This window comes from Boleophthalmus pectinirostris, unplaced genomic scaffold (genome assembly GCF_026225935.1).
Source record: "Boleophthalmus pectinirostris isolate CB_2022bp ecotype Guang Dong unplaced genomic scaffold, ASM2622593v1 HiC_scaffold_19, whole genome shotgun sequence".
NCBI lineage: Eukaryota > Metazoa > Chordata > Actinopteri > Gobiiformes > Gobiidae > Boleophthalmus > Boleophthalmus pectinirostris.
In genome coordinates, this window is record NW_026571140.1 from 37,300,502 (window position 1) to 37,325,748 (window position 25,247).

The 25,247-nt window shown below is 37.5% G+C and overlaps 2 protein-coding genes across 6 annotated transcripts in view; one reads left to right on the top strand and one right to left on the bottom strand.

Moving 5' to 3' along the window:
• The window catches only part of wdr59 (WD repeat domain 59), a 25,759-nt gene continuing 512 nt past the window's right edge, over positions 1-25,247 (bottom strand). The window contains exons 1-27 of one of the 5 annotated variants that reach the window (XM_055154297.1): positions 20,550-20,655; positions 19,333-19,382; positions 18,168-18,303; positions 17,998-18,083; positions 17,522-17,602; positions 17,404-17,441; positions 17,203-17,291; positions 16,813-16,929; positions 16,600-16,677; positions 15,618-15,774; positions 15,397-15,476; positions 15,197-15,314; positions 14,695-14,819; positions 14,433-14,597; positions 13,865-13,960; positions 13,357-13,434; positions 13,148-13,269; positions 11,193-11,337; positions 7,312-7,365; positions 4,422-4,555; positions 3,611-3,692; positions 3,398-3,510; positions 3,084-3,228; positions 2,879-2,960; positions 2,662-2,782; positions 2,405-2,547; positions 1-1,216 (exon numbers count right to left, since the gene is read on the bottom strand). In XM_055154297.1, coding sequence (XP_055010272.1) covers positions 981-1,216; positions 2,405-2,547; positions 2,662-2,782; positions 2,879-2,960; positions 3,084-3,228; positions 3,398-3,510; positions 3,611-3,692; positions 4,422-4,555; positions 7,312-7,365; positions 11,193-11,337; positions 13,148-13,269; positions 13,357-13,434; positions 13,865-13,960; positions 14,433-14,597; positions 14,695-14,819; positions 15,197-15,314; positions 15,397-15,476; positions 15,618-15,774; positions 16,600-16,677; positions 16,813-16,929; positions 17,203-17,291; positions 17,404-17,441; positions 17,522-17,602; positions 17,998-18,083; positions 18,168-18,303; positions 19,333-19,382; positions 20,550-20,603 — 2,925 coding nt within the window. In that variant the 5' untranslated portion in view covers positions 20,604-20,655 and the 3' untranslated portion in view covers positions 1-980. The other 4 variants (XM_055154296.1, XM_020934560.2, XM_055154299.1 and 1 more) reach the window with 4 other exon arrangements.
• Positions 22,051-25,247, top strand: part of nob1 (NIN1 (RPN12) binding protein 1 homolog) — a 7,170-nt gene continuing 3,973 nt past the window's right edge. The window contains exons 1-7 of the mRNA XM_020934589.2: positions 22,051-22,137; positions 22,765-22,897; positions 23,298-23,431; positions 23,584-23,655; positions 23,785-23,937; positions 24,447-24,623; positions 24,906-25,136. Of these exons, the coding sequence (XP_020790248.2) occupies positions 22,069-22,137; positions 22,765-22,897; positions 23,298-23,431; positions 23,584-23,655; positions 23,785-23,937; positions 24,447-24,623; positions 24,906-25,136 (969 nt within the window). The 5' untranslated portion in view covers positions 22,051-22,068. The remainder of the gene's footprint in view (positions 22,138-22,764; positions 22,898-23,297; positions 23,432-23,583; positions 23,656-23,784; positions 23,938-24,446; positions 24,624-24,905; positions 25,137-25,247) is intronic.

The following is a 25,247-nucleotide window of genomic DNA, read 5'->3' on the forward strand; positions in this document are numbered from 1 at the left end:
GACTTAAAATACATTTATTCATTATTAAATAGTAGTTAGTAGCTACAAATAAATGTGTATTTTACATTCAAGGGTTTCAAGTCTGAAACAGTCAAAGTTTTAAGGCCACTCAAAGCAACACAAAAATCCCTTCAGTAAACCATTCAGATTACTTAAAACAGACAAATGAGGCAGGTACATACTTGGCAATCTTTTTTTTTTTCAAAGTAGAACACATATGGCTATTAAAATATGAATTATTTACATTACAGTTGATGTTGACGTGTGTCCATTTTCTTGTAATAAATGTGACAGTGCAGTGGACGAGCAGCAAAGTAGTGTGAGTTCTTGGCATCAGAAGTCTCAAGTGTCCGTGGCAGTTGACGTTATTGCATTTTGAAGAGTCCTTTAAAACATGTCCCTGTTTTATTTCAATTCAACAATCTTGAACAGTCTTCAGTTGGGGGCCGAGACATCTTTATTTCAAAACGTGTCCAGATGAACTCCACTTATTTGTGTTTGAAGAAAGCAGTGGTGACACTTCCTTTAGGCGCACTCAGGGATTTGACTAGATTCATTTAAAAGTTCATTAATCTAAATCCTTAGTAAAGTGGAACTAAACACTGATCAATCAATCAATAAATTTACTAAATTGCGTATATAATGGTTTGATATTTTTCAGTTTTACTCCAAACTATGTAAATTTCCAACATTCTGTCCTAAAACAATCAAAAGCTGAGTGTGTGCTGCCTTCAGGGACCACTGTGATTTCAAGTACTACGTGACATCACACAGGACTGCGTTGATTACAAACACCAGGGGCGGAGTTTGAAGTGTGGATATCTCTTCCCCTCCTTCTTTCCTTTAGTCCTCCAGGTACTTCCCGGTTTAGCAGCTCTGTTGGAAATGTGGTTGTGGGCAGAGTTTAGGTGTTTAGTCCTCCTTTAAACCTCTTATGACCCTCCCCTTGCTTTATCCTCCCTGTATCCCTCGTCTCTCCTTCAATACGTGCTCTGTAGCAGACAGTAGCACCCACAGCCCGCGGGGCATTCGTCCTGGCTCCTGAACCAGGCGAGCATGTGGCTGGTGTGCCCGCCGTGCCCGCAGCTCAGGCAGAAGTTTGAGGATCCGCGCACCGCCACATGGCACACGGCGCACTGGAAAGTCAGGCGTTTGCACACGGCACACTGGGTCCCCCGCGCCTGGCTCCGGCAGTGACAGCAGTACACGCCAAACTCTGCAGGACGACAGCACAAAGGATTAGATTAACAGCAAATTAAATGAACCATAAAACTCTGTCTTATGTCTCATGTTCCCCTTACTTTTGTATATTTACTTAAAGTATTATATTTGCAAGAGAGAAAGAAACATTATCTGCCATGTGGAATTAAAGGCTTTTAATTATTTTGTACTTTTTGAGTGCCTTTTCGACTTTGTATTTGAGACTCGCCAGGCTGGCGCCACCTAGTGCCTCCGCTCAATTTCGTTTCTCTCCAGTGACTTGGTCAGGAATCAGAATACAATAGACGGTTTGCAAGAACCCTGGAAGTGCAAGTCCGGGCACCAGCCAATCAGCGAAGAGCCATACAGTCTGTGTTGTAAACGACTCCTGAGATTGAGGATTTAAAGCCGGAACAAAGAGAATGTTTGGTGAATTTTATCAAGGGGAAAGATGTTATTGTCCCTCTTTCTACGGGATTTGGGAAAAGCTTAATATACCAGTTAGCCCCGTTAGTGGCGCATTACATACGTCACGACCAAATAGCAGCAATTGGTTAAATGAAAAAAAGTACCCGTCTACCGTCGGGCGAATGAGTCCTAATGCTGCGAGGTCATACACTTCACTTCGTAGAAACCGGCTGATGAATCAGGCTAGGTTCCTACACTGAAGAGCACCAAAAAGACAATCTTTGCATATCCAAATAGCACTCCTGCCCCCTAAAGTTTTGTAAATATGCTCTTCATGTTGTAAATATTAATGTTTACAAAATAAAAATAAAAAAGGATTAAATGCAAAAGGTTTACAACATTTTCAGAGGGAATAGACAGGGATGTGCCTGGTCACCACTCCTGTTCGTGGTATATTTAGAACCACTGACCCAGTCCATAAGACAAAACCAACATATCAATGGTATGAATCACCTCTCCACAGATCTAACCTCTAACCTGGCCACCTGGTGTCTCCATGGAGCTTGATAAGTTTTTGTCATACAATGGAACATCCCAGGCAAAGCAATAACATCTCCACAGAGACAAGCAGGTGACTGAAAAGTTACACAGAGTATCTTTAAAGATTTTACTGTAAAGTGGATCGTTAGAGAAGACTGGGAATAATTTATCATAAAAAACCTATAGATCTACCAAAAGTTATATTAGTTATACATACAAGTTAAATTAAGGTTAATAAGTGTTGTAGATTACTCACCGATGCCTCTGTGTGGTTCTGGAGGACAGGAGGCAAACTTGAGCACGTCTGCCCTCTTCTCTCTCAGACCCCAGCGATGCAGGATCTCTCCATAACACTTCTTAAACTCATCAAACTGCAGCATGTTTGAAGGATCCAGCAGCCTGAGTAAAATTATATTATTACATAGTTTATAAAGTAGTGTGTAACAATTTCAGAAAAAGAAGTGCATGTTACAATATTATAAGCTTACGGTCTTTATTAATAAATGCAGGTACCTCTTGTTCATGTCATGCTGCTCTCGCTCTCGTTCTCGTGGATCTGTGAAACTCTGAGAACTGTAGCGATACTCGTCCGGAGAAGACTCACCCCACGGACTCAGGTGCTCCTGGTCTCTGCCTACAGGATAATAATATTGGAAATTCAACACAAAAACTATTACTGTGCACCTCAGACCACAAAGGGCCATGCAGGTGGACCAGACATGACTCTTACCTGGGTTATAGATGTTGGTGGGGACTGAGTCTGAGGTACTGGAGTAGGAGCCTGAAGTGAGGGAACTGGACGTACAACTGGGCTGAAAAAGACACATAGAAGTAAAAAAAAAAAAAGCATTTACAAAACCTCCACCATTTGGTCTTATTGGTCATTCAAATGTGTATTGTCCTTTGCTGTGTACGTGTTGCGTTGCAGTACTTACATATCGTGAGTGAGGAGGGAAGCAGGAGCGTGCGGAGTGTTGTCCGTACAGAGAGAAAGAGTCCACAGGGACAGACTGAGATTTGAAAACACTGCACAGCATCGCCAACGTCTGCACATCGCTCATCTGACTGTAGTGGGCCAGTCTGAGGGAGGAGAGCATCATCACACAAACAAACTCAATCTGAAAACAACATCCCAACCACACTAATTGAGTGGTTTAACCCTCTACTTGTTACTTTCATTCAAACTTTTTCATGCTTTTGAAACACATAACACCCCTGCTATACAATAGTGTGTCAGTCTGGTGCTCACAGTGTCTCCAGCAGGTGGCGCCCAAAGGGATGTCTGGCCCAGGGCGTCTCTGAGTCTGGGTCTGAGTCTGGACTCAGGTCTTGGCTGGTGGCTGCAGACGCTAAAGCCCAAACCTGAAGGTCAGATGTGAAAAAGAGCAGTTTACTCTGTCAGTTTGTTATTGTATTAAACAGGATTCATGAAGAGCTCATTTGAGGTTCATTCTGGTCTTACTTTGGCCACGTCTCTTCGTCCAACGGCGAGAGCTGCAGCTGCGTTTTTCTGACACGTTTCCTGGATGTCGTCCACGTTCAGACTGAGAATAAACAGAATGAGAGAAAATGTCAACAAAACCATAATAAATAATAAAGGTTTATTTTGCTGATAACATTTTCAAATGTGTCATCATTTCAAACCAAGGACAGGGGGCCTAAACACCTCTGTGAACGATTCACCTTTGTTGAAATAATATCTGAACAAAATGTTGTAATAATTTTAGGCAACAAGAATAAAACTGATTAACACTGACTAATCTGTAATGTGTTTTAACATCATATAGCAAATGTCTCTGTCTTGTGTGATTGTGATTTGTGTCTGTTGTCTTTAATCTGTGTGCTTCTCGCATGTTCTCATTTTACTAATGTGACTACAGTTAATATGCACCAATGATGGGTTTCCTGGGCGCTCCGGTTTCCCCCATCAACTTAGTCAACTTAACCTGCTCTTACTGACCCCTGCACGTGTTTTTTCCCCAAAACTTTATTTAATAACAATTTCCAAATATCAGCATTGTCAGGATGAAATATTTAAATAAAGACCATGTGGTTAACTCTCCCTAGAGGTCAAGCGAGTGAACTGAGGGCAGGAGAGCACCTTTGTCGAGCGAGGGCGGTGTAAGTTTTAATTGACAACATTTCTGCCTGTAATCGGGATTAATGATACATTTTTAATGATAAAATGAAAATGAAAGAAAAATAGGGGTCCCTTGAGAATATGCTGGTTAAATAAAGGTACATTTAAAAAGTATTTGGCGTTAGTTTCTCACATGTAGCTCTCTCCCAGAGCCTTGTGCACCGGCAGTAAACAGGAGATGTCTTGGATGATCACTTTCCCGGCCAGTTTGATGGGACGGCTGGCGAAATCCGACGCCTCTCGTTTTGTTTTGAAGCGTCTGGATTTCTGCATGACACAAGCACCACCTGATTAAAAGTGGTTCGAACAATACAATTACTGACAGGTCAAACTTCACAGGGCGAGACACAGAATTTAAATCATAAAAAAAAAAGTATAATAGTTTAAAATACTTTGGCATGCAACTGGACATGTGGTTTAAATGGACAGAAAATTAAAAGCCTGTGAGATAAAAGTTCATGTAAAGTTATTTTATGTTTACAACGTTATGTCAATTTGATAACGAAAGAAATAAATAAATAAAAGGGAATCACAATGAATCATTATCAAATCGAAATCACAATTTATGTCAGTGCAATTATCAAATCAAAAAGGCTCTGCAAAGAACAAAATTTTCTTTTTATTGAGAAATGTTATGGTTTATTAGTTCATATTTCAGTCTTTTCTCAAATGTTAAAGCTCCTGGAGTTGTTTACAATGTGCCCTCTGAACAGAACCCAACTTTTTAAACATATATTCTAAATCTAATGGCAGTCACGATAGTATTTTTGTTTTTTTGTTTTGCTAAAATTGTGTTCCCAAACTGTGATCTGATCCTGAAAAATGGAAAAGTGAGAATATTGTGATTTTATTCTGTATATATTGGAATATATAAAGTGTTTTTGCCATTAAAAGTTTGAAAAAAAATAAAATAAGTTGGCATAATTTATGTCTGTGTTTAGTTTTTGTTAGATTTTTGTGCATAGTTCTTGTCCTTTTATAATGAAACGAAAAAGTTAGTGTTTACAATTTGGCACCAGTTGTCAACAAATTCATTTCCCAAGAATTCTGACATTTATTTTTTATTTAAATTTGTGTAATATTTCAATTTTGTCTCTCGCGCTGTGAACAAACAGTTAGTTAGCTGCAAAATAAGCATTATATATTTCTGAATAGCAGGTTAGTTAAATTCCAGAGATGGTCCCGGACGGAGCAGACACTTACCTGAGGCTGTTAAAGGGCGGTTAGTGGTTATGATGTGACAGATTTGAGTGGTTTAGTATCCAGCTACATTTATATGATCTGAATAAAGGAAATAATGTATAGACCCAAATGAAAAGTACTATTAATCTATAAGAATTAGGTTTGCGACAAGTGAATTTCTATGGAGTTTGATCATTAAGAAGACGCAGAATTGGTCCTGATAGTTCTAGATTATTCGTGAGGTTCGAGCTGTTGGTCCTCTGTGTCTTTTATTTATTTTATTTTATTAATTGTTTTATCATTTTTAGCTTTATGCATGTTAACACTTTTTATTTATTGTTTTTGTTTATGATTTACTGTCTGATATTGTATTCATTTGTCTGTGCAGCACTTTGGAAACTGTCATGTTTATAAAATGTGCTATATAAATAAAGTGGATTGGATTGGATCGATTGTTGCTTTCTGGTCAGTTAAAATTTAATGTTTTAGAGCCAATTTCTGTAATGATCTCTGCTAATATATGGGTTATATTGAAATTAGTAGGCCTCTGTTTAGAACACAGCCCAAAAACTGCCTCCTTGTTCCAGGATTTGAGTGTCCTGACGGGAGATTCTTGCATCAAACAGATTAGTTGTTCATAATGAAATGTATGTTTACACTCTCCTTGTATTCTTATAGCTTTATTATGCCTTTGGGATGTAAGTTATCTACCGTATTTTCCGCACTATAGGGCACACTTAAAAGCCTTTAATTTCATGAAAAAACGACTGCGCGCCTTATAATCTAGAGCGCCTTATATATGAATTTATTGGGGTGTCTTAGTCCAACTTTAGTAAACTACAAAGCTTGCAGCATTACGGCTCCCGTAGTCAGGAGCATTGGAGAGTAATAGATACTGTGATTCCTTTTAATATCAAAATGCACCTGTCAAGAGACACACTTACAACGCCCACTTTAAACTCAAGACTATTATAAAGTTAAAGTGCGAGCTGCGTGGGAGCAGTGGATGAGAGAAGGTGAACACACATTCACCAAGACAGGGAGACAGCGCCGAGCGACTTACGCCACGATCTGCCAATGGATCGTGGACGCCTGGGCTAAGGATCAGTATCAACGGTGGTCCGAGCTTTCATTCAGTCCTGATCACATGAGAGTCTACGTGGGCGCCCCTCTGTACCCGTCCCAACACTCAGTCCTAGTTTAGTCCTGGTTTAGACCTGGTTCAGTCTTAATTCAGTCCTGGTTCAGTCCATATGTGGTGCAAAAGTCCAACATTGCAGTTTAAGTTACGGAAACGGCCGATATCAGTTTTTTTCCATTATTTATTTAAACCAAAGTCGCAGATTGGCAGCCTCATTTGCATCAGTCTACCCCAGGGCAGCAGTGGCTAGAAAAGTAACTTAACTACAGTGTATGGCATGATTAAAATACAATATAACAATATATATTGTAAATATAATCTACAATATATATCACTTTTGAGTGTCCAAAAACATAATGAAAATCAAATGTGTAATTCCTACACTGTGATTGGTTAAATGCACCTGTCAGTCATTCAGAACAGGACCAATAGGAGGAGTGGGTGGGGAAAAGTAGACACATGTTCCTGAATTTGAGCATAGAGCTGCATTAAACATAAAAAACATTGAACTACTTTATGAATCTGAATATCTGTCCTGGTTTGTAAGGTCAGATCACGAATGCGTTTTTACAAAGTCACATCTCGCTGTTCTATTTAAACATTTTATCTTAAATTCAGAGCACATAAGTGTAGTGGGCGTGATGTCTTTTAGTAGACGGTTAAGATCAGAGACAGTTTTAGTGGAGGAGCAGACAGGTACCGGCCAATCGTGAAGGGTTTGAACAGACCAGCGGCGCGACGCAGAGAGAGGGAGCTTCTGATTGGAGGAGAAGGGAGGGGGCGGGACACAGCGCAGGGCAGTGATTGGACAGACAAAGACAGAGGCCAAACACAGACACCAGTGAGACAGAAAGAGTTTCACAGAAATCAGTAAAAGACCGACCGACCCCACAACAAGCTGCGACCAGCGGTGGAATGACTAGGTACTATGTTAGATAAACAAATAAGTAAAAACGGCTAAGATTGTAGATTAGACCTCTACAGTCAGTGTATCATTCGTTCATTTGTTTTTCAAAATAAAACCAAAAATCAGAAAACAAAAAACAACTATCTTCTTCAGTATTTGTTTCCAAAACCAAAATGAAAAAAACAAAAAAACAAAAAACAGATAACGATTCGTTTTTTCAGTTTTCAATTTTGTGTTTAAATGAATAATAGAAAAAACGGATAACGACCGTTTCCCATTTCATCCAATTTTGACCCATATGGACTGAACCCAGGACTGATCCCAGGACTGATCCTAGGACTGAACCCAGGACTGAACCCAGGACTGAACAGGACTAAACCAGGACTGAGTGTCGGGACAAGCCTGGAGATGCGACCACGTAGACTCTTCAGTCCTGGTTCAGTCCCGGTTCAGTCCTGGCTCAGTCTTGGTTCAGTCCTGGCTCAGTCTTGGTTCAGTCCTGGTTCAGTCCCGGTTCAGTCCTGGCTCAGTCTTGGTTCAGTCCTGGTCCAGTCCTGGTCCAGTCCTTGTCCAGTCCGTATGCAGTGCAAAAGTCTGGCATCACAGATTAAGTAACATAAAAGGGAAACGGTCGTTATCCCTTTTTTCCATTATTCATTTAAACACAAAATCGAAAACTGAAAAAAAACGAATCAATATACGTTTTTTCATTTTGGGTTCGGAGACAAATAATGAAGAAAATTGTTGTTTTTACGTTTTCTAATTTTTGGATTTATTTTGAGAAACGAATGAACAAATGATACACAGATTCTCTACAAACATGTTCTCAAACACATATGATTCTTGTTTTAGTTTATTAGTTCAGTTTCAGTCTTTTCTCAAATGTTAATGCTCCTGGATGTTTTTTTTTTTTTTTTTTTTTTATACGAACAGAATCCTACGAATCAAAACATAAATTATAAATGCTTGTCTAAAAAATCCTGCAGCCCTACACAGTTTATATGGTGGCTGACTGTAGTCTGCTCTTACTTGTTAATATCATGAAAATATCATTTTTTTCTTTTAATATTATACATGAGAATTTCATCAAGTCAAATGAAAACTAATTCAACACTTTTCTAATTTTGAAATATAAAATCAGAACTGCAATCTGGTATTCTGACCTATTTAGTTTTATTTAATTTTGTTTTGTTATATTTTATTTTATTATTATTTTTATTTATTTTATTTTCAATTTATTGATTTTCAGTTTATTCATTTTCATTTTATTTTCAATTATTTTTATTTTAAATGTATTTAATAATTTTTATTTCAATTATTTTATTTGCTGGATGTACAGATACGTCATAATGAAATACAAATATGACACAAGAAAACAAATTACTTATTAATCCAATTCTCTGCATTACATTTTGGTTTCTACTATCCATACATTTAAATGATCATGATGACCATGTGTGCAAATAAGTAGCAATTAAAACAGTACAAAAAAGTAAAAATGTATACTGTATTTAGTATTTAAGTAATCTGAAAATGTTCAAATGTTTTAGAATAAATACGTCAAATTAACAGAATATTTTGTTGTTTTAAATTCCACCCCTGATCACAGCCGTTCCTCCCTCTTCCACTCAAGTTAACATAAGAAAAACCACGTCATGAAACCAAGTCACCTCCAAACTGTGAACTTAAATCAATCAGTTAAGACATTTAGTGAAGAAATAACCTTTAAAACACCAGCAGCAGTCGCCTCCACACAGGAAGTTACCCACAGTGAAGTTATAGTGTTTAATATTGAGCTAGTAGGGCTGTGCAGTTTTTAATGTCACGATGGAGATTCAGCCATTTCTTACGGTCAATGATCAATATGTGGTTTAGCAGCAACTTTCAGACGTTTAAGGAAGAAATTTAACTATGTTTTGTTTTAAATGGCAGTGACGTTTGCATTTTTATGTATTTAAAAAGGACAAACTGCAATCAAACAGATAACTGTGATTGATTTTACGATTATAATGTTGTTACCTCCTCAAAAACAGACCTGGAGTTGTTTTTAATCCGTGTATCATTCGTTCATTCGTTTCTCAAAATAAAACCAAAAATAAAGAAAATGAAAAAAACTACTATTTTCTTGATTATTTGTCTCCAAAACCTAAAATGAAAAAACAGATAACGATTTGTTTTTTCAGTTTTGTGTTCCATCCATCCATCCATCCATTTTCGTCCGCTTATCCGGGCCGGGTCGCGGGGGCAGCAGCCTAAGCAGGGACTCCCAGACTTCCTTCACCCCAGACACGTCCTTCAGCTCCTCCGGGGGATCCCGAGGCGTTCCCAGGCCAGCCGAGAGACATAGTCCCTCCAGCGTGTCCTGGGTCTTCCCCGTGGCCTCCTCCCGGTGGGACATGCCCGGAACACCTCCCGAGGGAGGCGCCCAGGAGGCATCCGGAACAGATGCCCGAGCCACCTCAACTGGCTCCTCTCGACGTGGAGGAGCAGCGGCTCTACTCCGAGCTCCTCCCGTGTGACTGAGCTCCTCACCCTATCTCTAAGGGAGCGCCTTCGAGCGCTTGTATCCGCGATCTCGTCCTTTCGGTCACTACCCAGAACTCATGACCATAGGTGAGAGTAGGAACGAAGACTGACCGGTAAATCGAGAGCTTCGTCTTTCGACTCAGCTCCCTCTTCACCACAACGGTCCGATACAGCGACCGCATCACTGCCGAAGCTGCACCGATCCGCCTGTCAATCTCACAGTTTTTGTGTTTAAAATAAATAATGGAAAAAAGGGATATCGGACGTTTCCTGTTTTCGTGACTTAAAACTGCAATGCCCGGCTCGAAAACAGGACTAAACCAAGACTAAACCAGGACTAAACCAGGACTAAACCAGTCTCAGTCCTGGTCTGGTCCCGATCACCTGACAGTCTACGTGGGCGCACCTCTGGCCCGTTCCAACACTCAGTCATGGTTTAGACCTTTTTGGTTTAGACCTGGTTTCAGTCCTCGTTCACTCTGTATGTGCCACAAAAGTTGTCACAGAAAACGGGAAACAGTCAATATCCGTTGTTCCATTATTAATTTAAACACATTTATCTGTTGTTTTTTTGTTTTCTTATTTTCTGTTTTATTTTGAAAAAAAATGAACGAATGAAACAAGGATTATTTTTTGTTTCATTCACAAATGTCTGAATAACCCTTTATTATTTGTCTGTCTACATCTCCAAAGCTCAAAATGCTCTTTTCTACCTTGTGAAGTGGTAGTTTTGAAGTTAACAGTTCCTTTTACCTTTTGTTCAATAGACTGGCAAATCCAGGGGCTGAAATTATCCACATGATTCTAGTGAAGGTTTATGGAGTTTACAAAAGTAGTGGAGAACTTTCTGTATTACCAAAGGTGGAGGTGGAACAGAGTTTTTCAGTTTGAGAAAAGAATTCAGTTTAAATATGCAGGGTTTGTGTGTTAAACATGTGTGAGTGAAACAAAACACAACTCCAGGCCTGTTTGTGATGAGGAAACATTACAAAACAACGTAATATGTGCCCTTTAAATATTATTGGGATTTGGATTGCTGTGATGTGATTTGAAACTCAGAAATATCAGGAAAACAGAAATCTTGATAAATAATTGTTTGTGCTGTGACATCTCCCAGCCCTGTGTGTGCTGTGGTGTTATGGTCTCACCCGTTCTTTGTAGTAGAAGGAGGAGATGGAGACAGTTTCTTTGTCTGAGCGCGTGGGGCTGCTGCTGTAGAGCCTCTGAGACTCTGAGCGCATCTTCATCGGGGTCAGGACACTGGAGTGGTAGGCCGACAGTGCAGACAGAGACCTAAGGACAGAAGATGGAAATGTAAGGCAAATATTAGGGAAAGATTACAAAAGTACAACAATAGAGTTTATTTTAACCTTTATTGTAATCTTGTTTTAGTTTAGGCTAGGTCACTTTATTCATACCCGAAGGTAAATTTGTTTTGCAGATTTGAGGGGCTGGTCCCACATTTCACATTTCATTCATCCACATTATATACAATAAACACGTATAAAAAGACAATTACAAAATAAAGTGTTACAGTGCTCCAGTGCAGAACGGCTTTGTTCCATAAATAATTAATTAAATTCATCCATTACATCTGGCTAAGATCACAATAAATATTAAATATATAGAAAACACAGACGATTTTATCCAAGATAACATACTAAAACTGACAGATAAATAGATTACAATTTATTCATAAGTACGATAGCAGCTGGAACAAAACTCCTTTTAAAACGATTCATTCTAGATCTTAGGACTGAAAGCTTCTGACCAGAGAGAATCAGCTGAAACTCTGAGTTTAGTGGAATTTGCACATCTTTTAAAATACTCTGTGACATCCTCTGTTACTGTCTTGAGTACAGAGAGTCCAGGCTCCTCTGAGGATGAACAATCACTTTTTTCGCTCATTTAACCAACTGATTTAGGTCTTATTTTTAGCAGAGATGCCCTCAAACCATGAGACCAGTGAAAAAGTTAAAACTGATTGCATAAACGTTTTATAAAACAGTGTCTCCATGGTTCTATCTACACAGTAGAAGGACAACTTCCTCAGACAACGAATGCAGTACAATTATCGTCAAAGCTCAATTTAGAATCAAGCTACAAAGATCAAGCTGCATATTTAAAAAGCCTTAACCTAATTTTAATTCTCAACCACAACAAAATCAGTCTAAACCGGTCCAAACCTGTTCATACCCAGTTTAGCCAAGTCTAAACCCTGTTAGAATTAGAGCCCAGTCTCCACCAGTCCAAACTCAGTCTGGATCAGTCTGAACCTTGTACAGACCAGTCAAAACCAGGTCAGAACAAGTCAGAACCCAGTCAAAACCAGGCCAAACTCAGCGAGTCCCAGTCCAAGCCTTGTTCTGACCAGTATGAACCCAGTATGATTGGTCTGAACCTGCCTGGAATAGTTCAGACCCGGTGTTGACCAGTCCAAACCTATTCTGGACCTGTACAAATCAAGTCAGATCCAGTCTAACCTACCTGATGACTACTAGGGATGTAACGATATCCAAATCTCACAGTACGATATTATTGCGATATTTTGAACAGGCTGATATAACTGTAGATGGGACACTTTTTCCTTTTAAAATACCTTGACAAGATTTTGGTGTGAATTATTTCTGTCATAATCCCAAGAATTCAAGTAAAAAACATATTTCTTCATGTTGTTTGCACTGAAATGAATCATGGGATATGTAGTTTCCCATGTTCATAAACTGTTGATACTGTAAAACCATGAATTTAAGCAAAGAAACTTGTGATTCGATATATTGTGACAGCCCACGATATTATTGTGAGGCTTTGGACGATACGATATTTAAATATTTCCGTTATTGTTACATCCCTACTGATTACAAAATTGTTTTAAAAAAGAAAAAGTTCTGAAAAAGGCAGCTGTTCACAAATTTTCAAAGGTAAAAAGGTTGTTTTCAAAAAGCATATAAGTAAATGAGTTTTGTTCATGGGTTTAAATATAATACAAAACAAGAATCATCTAATATTGTATCTTTTTCTCATATTGTGCAGCTCGATCTACAGTAAAACAAAATAAAAAATGAACGCAGTGTAATATTATGAGCGTTTCCGTAGCTGATACCTGGGTGTGGGCTCCGTGGCCGGGACAGAGCGGTGCATTGTGTTTGGCCGAGTGAAATACACCAAACACCCAGTGCCACAGAAACGAGCGCCGGAGGTACGAGGGAACGGGATGTTAGCGTCCTGGAAAATAAAAAAAAAAGCATAGAAAAGATGTTAGTTTATAAAGACGATTATATTTGGATGCATTGTTGTTAAATGCAGTTTTACCTGGTAGGAGCCGTAGGTGTTTGTGACTCGAGGAAACACCTGCAGAGCTGAAGGAACGAAAGGCGGAGTGCCGTCCTCCTAAAAAATGACACAGTGAAGTTCATTCATACAAAAGCTTAGTGATTGAAGTGTCTTGCCCAAGGACACAAAAACTGTCTCTACGGGCAAGAGCTGGACATGAACAGAAAACACACACCAATATCTTTATAGAGGTGCACATGGAAGGAGCAACTTCAAAAATGAAAAAAAAAAACAAAAAAAAACTGAGATGGCCTATTTCCTTTTTTTTCTTTTTTCAATTCTAAAGCGCTAGACTTGAACCACCAAATATCCAGCCTACAGGCCTACACCACTGTGAAGGATCTGCTATAGAAAGAGTGTTTATGCAAAAATTCGGAATACCATGATCTGTATGTCCTTTATTATGTTAAATCATATTACTCTAGCCAAATACAGCTGAAATACTAACATATAATTATTACATTTTAATATAGATTAATTCTCCTACCATATCAGACTCGAGGCAGGAGACCAGCTGTCTGATACAGGGCTCTAAACAGTTCTGGTTCCTCTTCACTTTCTGTAGAGACGTGTCTGTGAGGGTCTGAGCAAAACAGAGAAATTATCATTAACACATTATTTAAATAAACATTTAGTTTAATTGATTGATTTACTGACATGACACAAATTATACATTTCTAGTGAACTCTCTCATCCTCTGTCCTCAAACTAACAAATTCAGCTCGTCTTTTAGCGTGGCGAGAACTCTTGCCTCAGTGAGAAGGTTTTAAGTTTGACTCCCGGGTGTTTCTGGTTCTCTCTGTATCTGGGTCGGTTTCCTCCTCGCATTCCAGTTTCGTCCATGAACCCCAAAACATGCACAACAGATAAAATCCTCCAGCTAAGGTAGTCCTAACCAAGACTAGCTCAAGATCTGAAGATGCTTCCCTGAGCATTGCTCCTGAAAGGTCGCTCTAGCAGCACTAAAGAAGAAGTCAAATCCAGAGCAAAGATTTTCCTACACAGATCATAAAGTATACATTTTGGTCTAAACTAAAGACCACCTGCACAGTTACCTTGTATATTTTGCTCTTCATGGAGTTGGGGATATTGGTTGGTGAGACAAACTGAAAAGTGGGAGCAGCGTTGTTCGGATACTGAGCTGGAAACTTCACGACCAGATGAACCTGATGAGTCCCAAAGTGAGCCGTGACCACACAACTGCAATTCACAGCGTCCATCTGAAACAAAACAAAACATTTTTAATACGTATTGGGGAAAAACAATTCAGATTAAGCAGATATATTTTAGACGAGACCAGTTATGTTCTTCTCTTACTTCGACATTGACGTTTCTGATTTGTAGATTGACCAAAGAGAACTCCTGTTGCAGAGTTTGGGGCAGACCTGCTCCCACAGCAGCAGAGTCCAGTTTAGAGGCAGAGGGCAGTCGGTCGTCCGGGTCTGAGAGGCAGAAGCATTATGTAGAAATGATTTATACAAGCAAAAAATCTATCTTTAAAGAGAAGGGAAGAATTTTATATTTTTATATGGAAATTGGTTTTCAATCAACATAACTGAGGTTAATCCAGGTTGTGTTTTGCCAAAGAAGACAAATAATGACTGAAATCTTAAATGAGCAGGTTCTATCTCATCCTTCCTGAGTGCCAGAGGGTGGGGCTAAAAGCAATGAACATTTCCTTCACTTATGCACCATAGAATCATGGTTTCTTCTGTAACTGTGGCCATTGCCCCTCACATCATACCCCCCTCCTCACTGCGTTTAAACACTCCAAATTAACTCTTTCACAGGTGTAATTAAAGGTATCTTTAGCCCTCACCGTGTGTGCTCTCCAACAGGGGCACTGAGCTGTGAGGAGCTCCTGGTTCTGGAGACAAAGGTTTCTCTGGAACAAGAGTCAGGTCCTCCATCAGGTCGTCCACATCGCTCACACACAGCTGAAGACACAAGAGAGAGACTTTTTACAGTAACAATGATGACAGAAAATAGGAGTTTATTTCACAGTTTTCACTTCTTTACCCTCTGAAGCTGTGGGTCAACTCTCCAAATCCTCAAAGTCTGATCTCTGGACCATGTGACCAACTGATAGTCCTTAGAGCCTGAACAAAGTATGTAGTTTCAAAGTTGCTAAGTTGTTAAGTATCTGTGTAAATATTTTTGATAACCTTACTTTTTTCAAACAACAACTCAGTGCTAAATGTAAAATAAAAACATTAATTCATTGACTGAGGTGCCTGTACCTTCTTTCTGTGGCCTCCATTGAAACTCCAGCACCACGTCGTCATGTCCCACAAATGCGTGCACCGGGTTGTTCAGTTCCAAAGTGCTCCACAAGAGGAGGCTGTTCTCCCTGCGCAGCTGCGGCACCATCACTGTCACCAGCCCGTTTGAGAAGGGCTGAAGCCACACACAGGTTTAAAGGAGATTCAATGGAAAAGCAGTCTTTATTCATGCTTTTTTAAGGATATATTTGGGACCTTAGGGTGTGTGAATTTGAACCTTACAGCAGGAGTATCTCAAGATGGACTGTCATGAGTTTGTGAACTAACAAAAATCATGAGAATCCATCTTGCTGCGTAAGGAATAGAACAGGACCAAATACAGAGTTCCTACAGGTTTCTTTAAGTTAAATTTAAGTATTAAGTATTTTTAGGACCTTTTTAAGACTATTTATATACAAACTTAATACCTATTTCATGGCCTATTTTATGAAAAAGAAATATGGGAGAGTAAAGAAACTGTTCCGAATAACTCCAGCATAAAATGTGTTGCTCAGTAACGTAAAACCAACAATAAAAAACAACATAACAGCATTAATCAGGCTTTGTGTTCTGCTGAGATTTCCTTTGATTTTATGCTTCTTCTTTGCTTGTTTCTTGAGGTGCTGTAGCGCTCGGAGGATTTTGACCCAGGGCTGAGTTGCGTTCTTAATTATTGGTTAAGCCACTTTATTTAGACTATGTTATTTAATGGTGGTTGACAATTTAAACTTCTGAGTAGAAATGTGATACAGAAACGTTACATACGGCACAAATTTTAAGACCTAGATATAAAAACTCAAGACTTTTTCAAGTATTTTTAAGGTATTATTTCCAAATTCATAAATCCAATGCTTTTAAGACTTTTTAAAACACCGCGGGAACCCTGCAAATATGGACCAAATCAGAAAAAGTGTGAAAGCACCCTTAGAGACCCTTGTATAATTTAACTGGTCAAACTCACTGTGTATCTGGCCTTCCACACTGGCACCTGACACGACAAAATGTTCAAGTACTTCCTTGGTTGTCTGTAATCCCAAAACTGTCCGGAAACAAATCAAACACAACATTATTTATCAATTCTTCCTCTGCATATACAGATCTCTAACTGTTTTTTGTTTTTATTTTGGATATGTGACCATTTATATTTTTGCTTTTTGCTTTACTTGCACCTCACCCTGACTGAGTTGTCTTGGCTGGATGTGGCGAAGATAAACTCATTGTCGGGATGCCAGTCGAGGCCGTGGATCTTTGACAAATGAGCAGCGACATACTCTATGGCTGTGTTTGGTTTCTGAAAAAGACAATACAAAAATTATCTGTAAAACCATTGTAGAAAACGAAACCAAAGCCTAAAAAGCATTTATTAAATACAAAAAGCATCAATAGCGGTGTACATGCTCTTATATGATCCTGTAACAAACGTCTGGAACTGAAACTTAACTAGTCTTAAAATAAAAATTAAGATAACCTATGTAAGTATTTTTTAATCTTTATTCAACAGTTTTAATCTGGTTATGATTAAGTAAAGTACAAGGTACAAGTATTTTGAAAAAAACGCTCTCACCCGTTTGTCCCAGATCCGAACATCTCCATCGTGACTTGAGGCTAAATAATACTGATTCTTCCTATTCCACTTCACCTGAGAGGCTCCGGCTGAGAACAAGAAAATAACTATTTACAATTCTAAAATCATTCAGCAATAACTATGAAACTACTGTGTGTTTATAACAGCCAAATTCTGAAGATGGAAAATTATTTGTCTCACCAACTGCTGACAAAGCGACTGTTGGTTTCCGAGTGTCTCTGAAATACAATAAAATAGATGGACAGATAAAATAATTAAACAATAAACAGTATGCATAATAAAAACTTGACTCTTTTACCTTGTGTCCCAAATGTAGATAAAAGTGTCGACTGAACTTGTGACCAAAAGCTCTGGTTCAAACCAGGACCAGTCCAAGTCACTGCATAAAAACAGAAAATACACTATAATTTCACTTTACCTGCCTAATACTCAGAGTCAGGTAGTTTTATGTAATCACTATTTGTTAATGTACAAAATAAATTATAAGATACAGAAAAAGAAGAAAGATTTATAATGTAATGAATCTATTTATCTATTTATCAATTTAAGTAATTAACAAATTTAAAAAGAATGACAGAGCTTAAATGTAAATCGAAAATATCACTGAATTCTTTGAGCCTCTGAGTAACTAATCCTTTAAAATTATATGGTAATTGTGTATGATAAACATATTAGCATTACACTGGAAAACAGCATCTTGTTTTCATGTGCAAAAAAATTACAGTCGAATTAAATCATGAATCTTTGAACATCTTGAAAAAGCTGAAATGTTACCTGATGACTCTTGTGTGTCCCTGTAAAGATGTGTGCACCTCTCCACAACCATCTCTCCACGAATACAGATCCACGCGTTGGTTACTCTGGAAAATTAAAATAAACTCCAGTCCATGTTTAACTAGTTTTGATCAACATAACTTTATTTATAATGTGAATTGTTTTCTGACCGAAGCAGCGAAGATATGAGCTTCTGATTTGTGCGGGTTCCACTGGACAGTCCCCACGTCCCATTTGCTCTGACGCCCGATTTTCCTCTGGGTTTCTGAAGGACTCTCCAGATTCACCATGTACAGGAAGCGACGCCTACAGACAACAAGCAACAACAATATCACACACTGCACAGATGAGGATGTAATATGATGAAGCCATGAAAAAGTAGACACTTTAATCTATCTAGTCTAATCAAGGAACTTCTGTCTGTGTGTTTGTTTGTGTGTTTGTCTGTTCCACGCATAACTCTCGAACCACTCATCCGACCAATCTCAAATCTGGAGTGTATCATCCTAATGGGTCGGGTGTGTGCATTGCCAATTTTCATGTTAGGACAAAAAATGCCAAAGATCTGGTATTACTTACAGGGCCCATCTCATGCAAAATAACTCTTTTCACATTGTATCTTCTGCACATATACAAGCACAATTTGGGTTTTGGAACATCCATTACACAACAGTTATGAAATCTTACTGATTTCTTGGAGGCAGTCACAGACCAGGAACAATGAAAGTCTGACTATTACTCATCCCCCCCGCCCGTCCTGAGAAAGCACAGGCTCCGCCCTCCAAACGTGACGTAGGCTCTGAGTGAGCCACCCTTCCTCCGCCCATCTCAGGGAGGGAGGGGGAGACAGACGTGTGCCCTGATAGTGGTAGGAATAAACTTTTATTTATCATGGAGATACAGCGCGTTCAGCCGCATATGTTGGACCCGGAATCAGACGAGGACTTTGAGGTGCACAAAGCTCAAGCACCGCATCGACATCAGCTGAACATTACTAATTGGTAAACTATTAATAAACACTAGTAAATAAACTTATTATATCGTGTACACTGCGGTGTATAACAATACACTGAGGGGGGCAGGTGCAAAGCGCTTTCTGCTACGTCAAACGAGTCATAAGTGTAGCTGCCGCGTCATCGTTGTAGCAGCTTTAGTTTGTTGTCACGTGGAAGTGTGGCAGAAATACGCTGCAATTTGTTTTAAAAAAAAATGCCAAATCAATCTAAAAACCACATATACAAGGCCTGCACATCACTCTTAGAAGGTAGAAAGCTCTGGAAAGTTGATTTTGCATGAGATGGGCTCTTTAATGAAGTTCAGATGAATGAGACTCACCCTGAGAGCACAGCGTGTTCCCCCAGACAGTCCACAGACATGGCAGTCGCCTGAAAACACAAAGACATGACAGTTATGATGATAATGATAATTATAATAATACATTTAGTTTTTTTCCATTTTGATTGTGTTGTCAGGGAATTAAATGAAAAAGCATAAAAGTGACATAACACCTCTATAAATTTACATACAGAAGTACCCTTAGTATACTGTATACACTGGTAAATTAAAAGTTACTATAAACTATAAACTGTAAACTATAAGGCACAAGTTTGACTTTTTATGTATTGATATTTTTACTCTTATTTGATTTTACTAGTTTTAGTTGAGTGGAGTTAAACAGAGCTTTATTTTATTTTATATCTATATTCCTCATACCAAAAACTCACCCTTATGTAACCGATAATACTCCCTACAACTGTACAACAACACCCTATGCCCTGTCCATCATCATATCATATTATTGTTGCACTGTGTTCCTTATGATCTCTTGTATATAGCTGAGATTTAATATTTTATTACTTATTTTTCAATTTTTATTTTGATTTCTACATTTACATTTATATAATTAAGCTTTATTGACACCAGTCTCTTGCTCTTTTTTGTTACTTATTTAGAATTCTTTGTTATTATATTATATTGCGATGTGTGAGCTATTGTGTCCAAATAATTTCCTTGTGGTTCAATAAAGTTTGTCTAAGTCTAAGCACTTTGGAAACTGTTTTGTTCATGAAATGTGCTATATAAATAAAGTGGATTGGATTTCAATTCTTAAATTTGTAACTCTGATGGTAAAAACAGACAGAAATAATGGATTTTGTTCTTGGGAGATTCGGTTAAGTTTGTTTTGTCATTTTGTTGGGCAGTAAACCCACAAATATGTGAGAATCACGTGAATAAAGATCATGGTGCATTAAACTTGAGAAAGTTCAGATGCTCCTCCTGCTCTGTACATGCTGTTATGTTAAGTGTGAGGTCAATTAGGTTTTTGGCTGCATAAAAAGGATACTTCTTGCAATGTTTTATGCGTAAAATGCGTAAAATGTGACTATACTTTAACACAGCTCTGGAAATCAATGGTATGAAATGGTACTTATGCTAGCTGCTTTAGCGCGGTGCTGTTCGTTGCATTTACTCTAAACACTGGTGCATATTTATTACATCTGTGCGGTTCATTATTGAGCTGTTTCGTTAGTGTTTAATGTTTAAATAAATACCTGTGCGTCTCTAAACTCCACCACCACATTCTCACTGCTCCAGCGCGCCGCCATCTTCCATCCGCCACCATAAACAAAAGTCACGTGACACTAATACGCCCGAGCCCTGTCAAAGAAAAAAGAGGTTTCACTAAAGATGATTACTTTTTACTTCATTATTTATCTAATTGTAATAAGTTTAAAATATAAAAAGTAATAATACATCTAGGCACTGTCCCAATACTTTAACAATTTAAATATGTATTAAAATAATGTGGAGAAAATTATCAAATTATCCTCTCAAAGTCTATATATACACTCTGTGGTCAAAGTTATAGTCAGAAAGTCTTTGTTTGACTCTAACCGGCCCGTTTAAACTAATTTGGAATAACAAAATAAATATATTTTATCATTTTACCTCATGCATGGACTAAAGATGCAGCGGTTTTTATTTTAAAGGTGTTTTAAATGACATTTTTTGTAAGGCAACTTCACTGTTTCATTGCTTAGTCATAACATAAACTCTTACCAGTCTTACAAGCTTGTCAAAACAATTATATTTACTGTTTTGTTTTTTTTGTTTTTTAAGAAATACAATTAATATTATGCAGAATTGAGTTAAGCATTTTGGTCTGGCCCTCCACAATATTTTTTGTTTCTCATGTGGCCCCTTGGGGGAAAAAAAAATATTTTTCACCCCTGGTCTAGACCAAAGACTGTTTAAAAAAAGTAATAAAATAATCTGTATAAAAAATGTATATAATGTATAAAAGAAGAAGAATAAAAGAATTCATATATACAGTCTATGAGCTAGACATCTGACTAAATCTGAAAACTTTATGTCAAAATTAAAATGCAAATACAATTGTGATATATTCATTTAATTTAAAATACATTCAAGAAAACATTTAATCGGATGCCTTTTAGCAAATTTAGTATGTAACAACAATATTTCTATGTACTTAACGTAATTTAAATACAATACATAGAAATTTTAGAAAGGGACTAAAAAAGGTTAGTCTATATGTCAACATTAAAATGCTTATAAAAAATTGTACATTGTAAAATGGCAATAATCTGCAAAGTCCAGTTCAAAAGTAAAAAATAAATAAATAAATAAATCAATCAATAGTGAACATGTTTTTCAAACCACTCCTTAATAAAACAAGCAAATCTAATAGAATGTAATAAAGGTAAATAAATAAATGAAATCTTTTACTAGCTCACTAGACCTAACTAAGAGAAAATAGGCTGGCTTTTTTTTGAATGATTTTAATTTATTCCTATAAATTACAGCTTTGAAATTAACCCTTTTATACCATATGTGAATATATTTTTATTCACTGTTGTGTTTTTTACGCATTTATTTTATTTTCATGTGAACTGTATACTTTTATAAGGTGTCGTTCTTGTTTGTATCTGAAAATCTGCAATACTGTAAAAAAAAAAAAAAAAAAAATACAAAGTTTGACGCGATTAAACCACGTGATTGCTCCATGAGTTCTGATAGGTCCGTTCCTGCTCCGTCCCCCAGTCCAACATGGCGCCCAGCCTGGTGGAGCATGTCGTTGCTGATGCGGGAGCTTTTCTCAAGAAAGCGCCTCTTCAGGTAAAATACATCCACATTTAAGACTTTAACTAGTCAAATCTAATGTATATAATTCTGCCCTGTTGTTGTTGTCATGTGTCGCTTTCGTTAATAGCGTAGTTACGAGAGGAGATGTCAACAGGCCCCATCTGATCTGAGCATCTGATCTAATACAACAATTATTTCTGAATTCTTTAGGTCGTTTTTATAACAGATGAAGTGAATAGTCATCCGAATTGCTGTATCATGTTAAATACGAGTGTTTTTGTGTTTGAAAACCAGTAATGCACTACACGTGTGATGTTAAAGAGCCCTTTATTTGGCCAAAGAGGGCGCTGTTACATAATAATAATTACACTGTACATTCAAGCAGATTTCAGAGAATTTGCTTTCACTTTGATGCTTGTCACAAATAATAACTTCTATAAATGTTTAATATGAGTTAGTTTGTGTTTTATGATAATCTATTGTGTCAAATTTCATCATGTAATTGTCACAAATAATAACTTCTATAAATGTTTAATATGAGTTAGTTTGTGTTTTATGATAATCTATTGTGTCAAATTTCATCATGTAATTGTCAAACAAGTTAAATTTAGTTTGATTTTCCTTAATACAATATGGATTTTTTTTTGTCTCTCTTTTTAGGAGATTGGTAAAAACATCTACACTCTGAAGGATGTCGTGGAGGAGATCAGGGACAAACCCACGAGGAGGAGTTTGGCCTTTCTGCCGTACGAGCTGAAGTTTAAAGAGCCACTGCCTGAACACATTCGGACAGGTACAAGTGCACTTAAACCAAATGCAAGACAATAAAGAAAAGGAAGACATACCTGCTTATAATTCGGTGAAATTTAGTCATATATTTCAGTGACGTAGGTGACATCTTGGTCATTTTAAAGTTGGGTGAAAAACAAAAGATAAACTATTCTTCTAAAGTACAAATTTTCACAATAAAACAGTGTAAAAAGTACTCTACAAAAATGTGTTAGTGACGATATTAAGTTAAAAAATGTAATGGCTACATGTGATAATGTCTTTTACTGTCTTAAAAAAATTAGTTAATAGAGTAAATGCACTATTATGCCCTTTTATTTTTATCTCTCTCCATCTGAGTTGCCAGATTGTGAGAGATTCAGACTTTCTCTTGTAAATAATTTCTTGTTCTTTTTGTTGTTCAGTGACGGAGTTTTCCAAAAAGACTGGAGACTATGCGAGTTTGTCTGCCACAGATATCAAAGTCTTGGCTCTGACGTATCAGCTTGAGCTCGAACACGTGGGCTTCCAACACCTGAAGAAAGAGCCCGAAATCAAGGTTCGTAAATGTCTCAGTTATTGTTTCTTTAATGGTGTTTTTCATCCTGATGTTTTTACAATGATCTGAGCATCATAAAAGAAGGATTCTGACTGACAAACTGATCACTGTGAGCTTCTTCAGTGTAATGTATTTCCATTTCTTTGTTTTAGGTCAATATTCAGAGCACAAAACGTCACCCAGAGACACCAGTCAATGTTGCAGGGTTTCACTTTCCATCAAAGGTAAAACAAAAATATTAAACATAAAAAGCTGTAATTCTAGCCACAAGCTTTTAAATGAATTCACACCTTTTCATTGCGTACGTAACATACCAAAGCAAATTAGATTATATTTTATTTCTGTCTTTTCAGAAACCCAACAGTTCCAAAACGACCCCTTCTCACACTCGGACAAACTCGTGTTCAGAGCCACAGACGGAGGCGGAACAGACTGAAGAATTCAACAGTTTTAATTTCTGGAGAGAACCGCTGCCTTCACTTAATGACGACTTGCTCAGTTTACTGGTGAGAAGACTTTTGCATGTAATTGAGTAAATATTTGCAGCTATACTTTCAAATACAAATTTGCTGTACTCTTCCCACCACCGCATATACTGTACCACTCAAAAATACCTTTGCCTGCATCTTACTGTGAGTTGGGGTACCTCTCTACAGATCTGACCTGTGACTTAATATGATTGTCCTTGGAGATTGATCTCCATGGAGACATGTTTTTGATTTGAGTAGATTTAATTACTTTAGATTTATTTACTTATTGAACCTAGGTTATTTCATTATTGTGTGTGAGTTCTGACTTAGAGTGCATTGAATCTTATTTAAAGCCAAACTCTTTCCTGCAAGTGTAAAAAAAAAAGTCTATGCAATTTTTTATTATTAAAATATTGGATAATTTTATGTCATAATTCTACCTTTACATGCTCTACAGAGAATTACATTTCATTTCATTTAATAAAAAAGAGAGAGTAAGTAGCTCACATTTTATATTAAATAAAATGTTTTTTGTAATATCACAGGAACCAGTAGCAGAGGATACAACAGAGACCAAACCAGAGAAGCCTCCGACAGAAAAACAGACACAATCTCAAAATAAACCCTCGACAACGACGACTAAAAACGGTGAAGAGTTCAACAGTTTTTACTTTTGGAGAGAACCACCGCCTTCATTTGACGAGGACCTGCTCAGTTTACTGGTGAGACTCTTGAAGATTTAAGATGATTTTAATGAATCAGGCTAGTAAAATACCTTCTCTTTAATATATTTACTTCTATACAGTGCCCTCAAATCAACATCTCAGGATCATCTATAACTGCACAAAAATCCAGTCTATAATTATAACCACTTTTATTTAAATGGAAATTGTATTCCTTTATATACAGCTGTAAAGGTTCGGGGTGTAGTAACTTGTGATTACACCAAATTTTCTTGTCAAACTCCTTTTAATTTATAGTATTTTATTTGTTTCTTCTCTCAGTCGGACAGTGGTGTATCTGAGTCTAAACAGGACTCTGCTGTAAGTGAAGACTCAGACGAAGACAAAGAGAATGAGCCAGAAGAGGAAGAAGAAGAAGAGGAGGAGGAGGATGACGATGGAGGAGGCTGGATCACTCCTAGTAACATCAAACAGGTCAAAATGGACACTGGGAACTGGGGCGAACCTGAAGACGTCACAGTGGGTTGTCTCACTACTGACTTTGCCATGCAGGTAAGAAACAACAATGAAGACTGTATCATTTGTATATTAATTATAATTGTACACTACACTGTCAGAAACTAATAATACATTTAGTTTAGTTGTGTTTAAATTCAAATTATT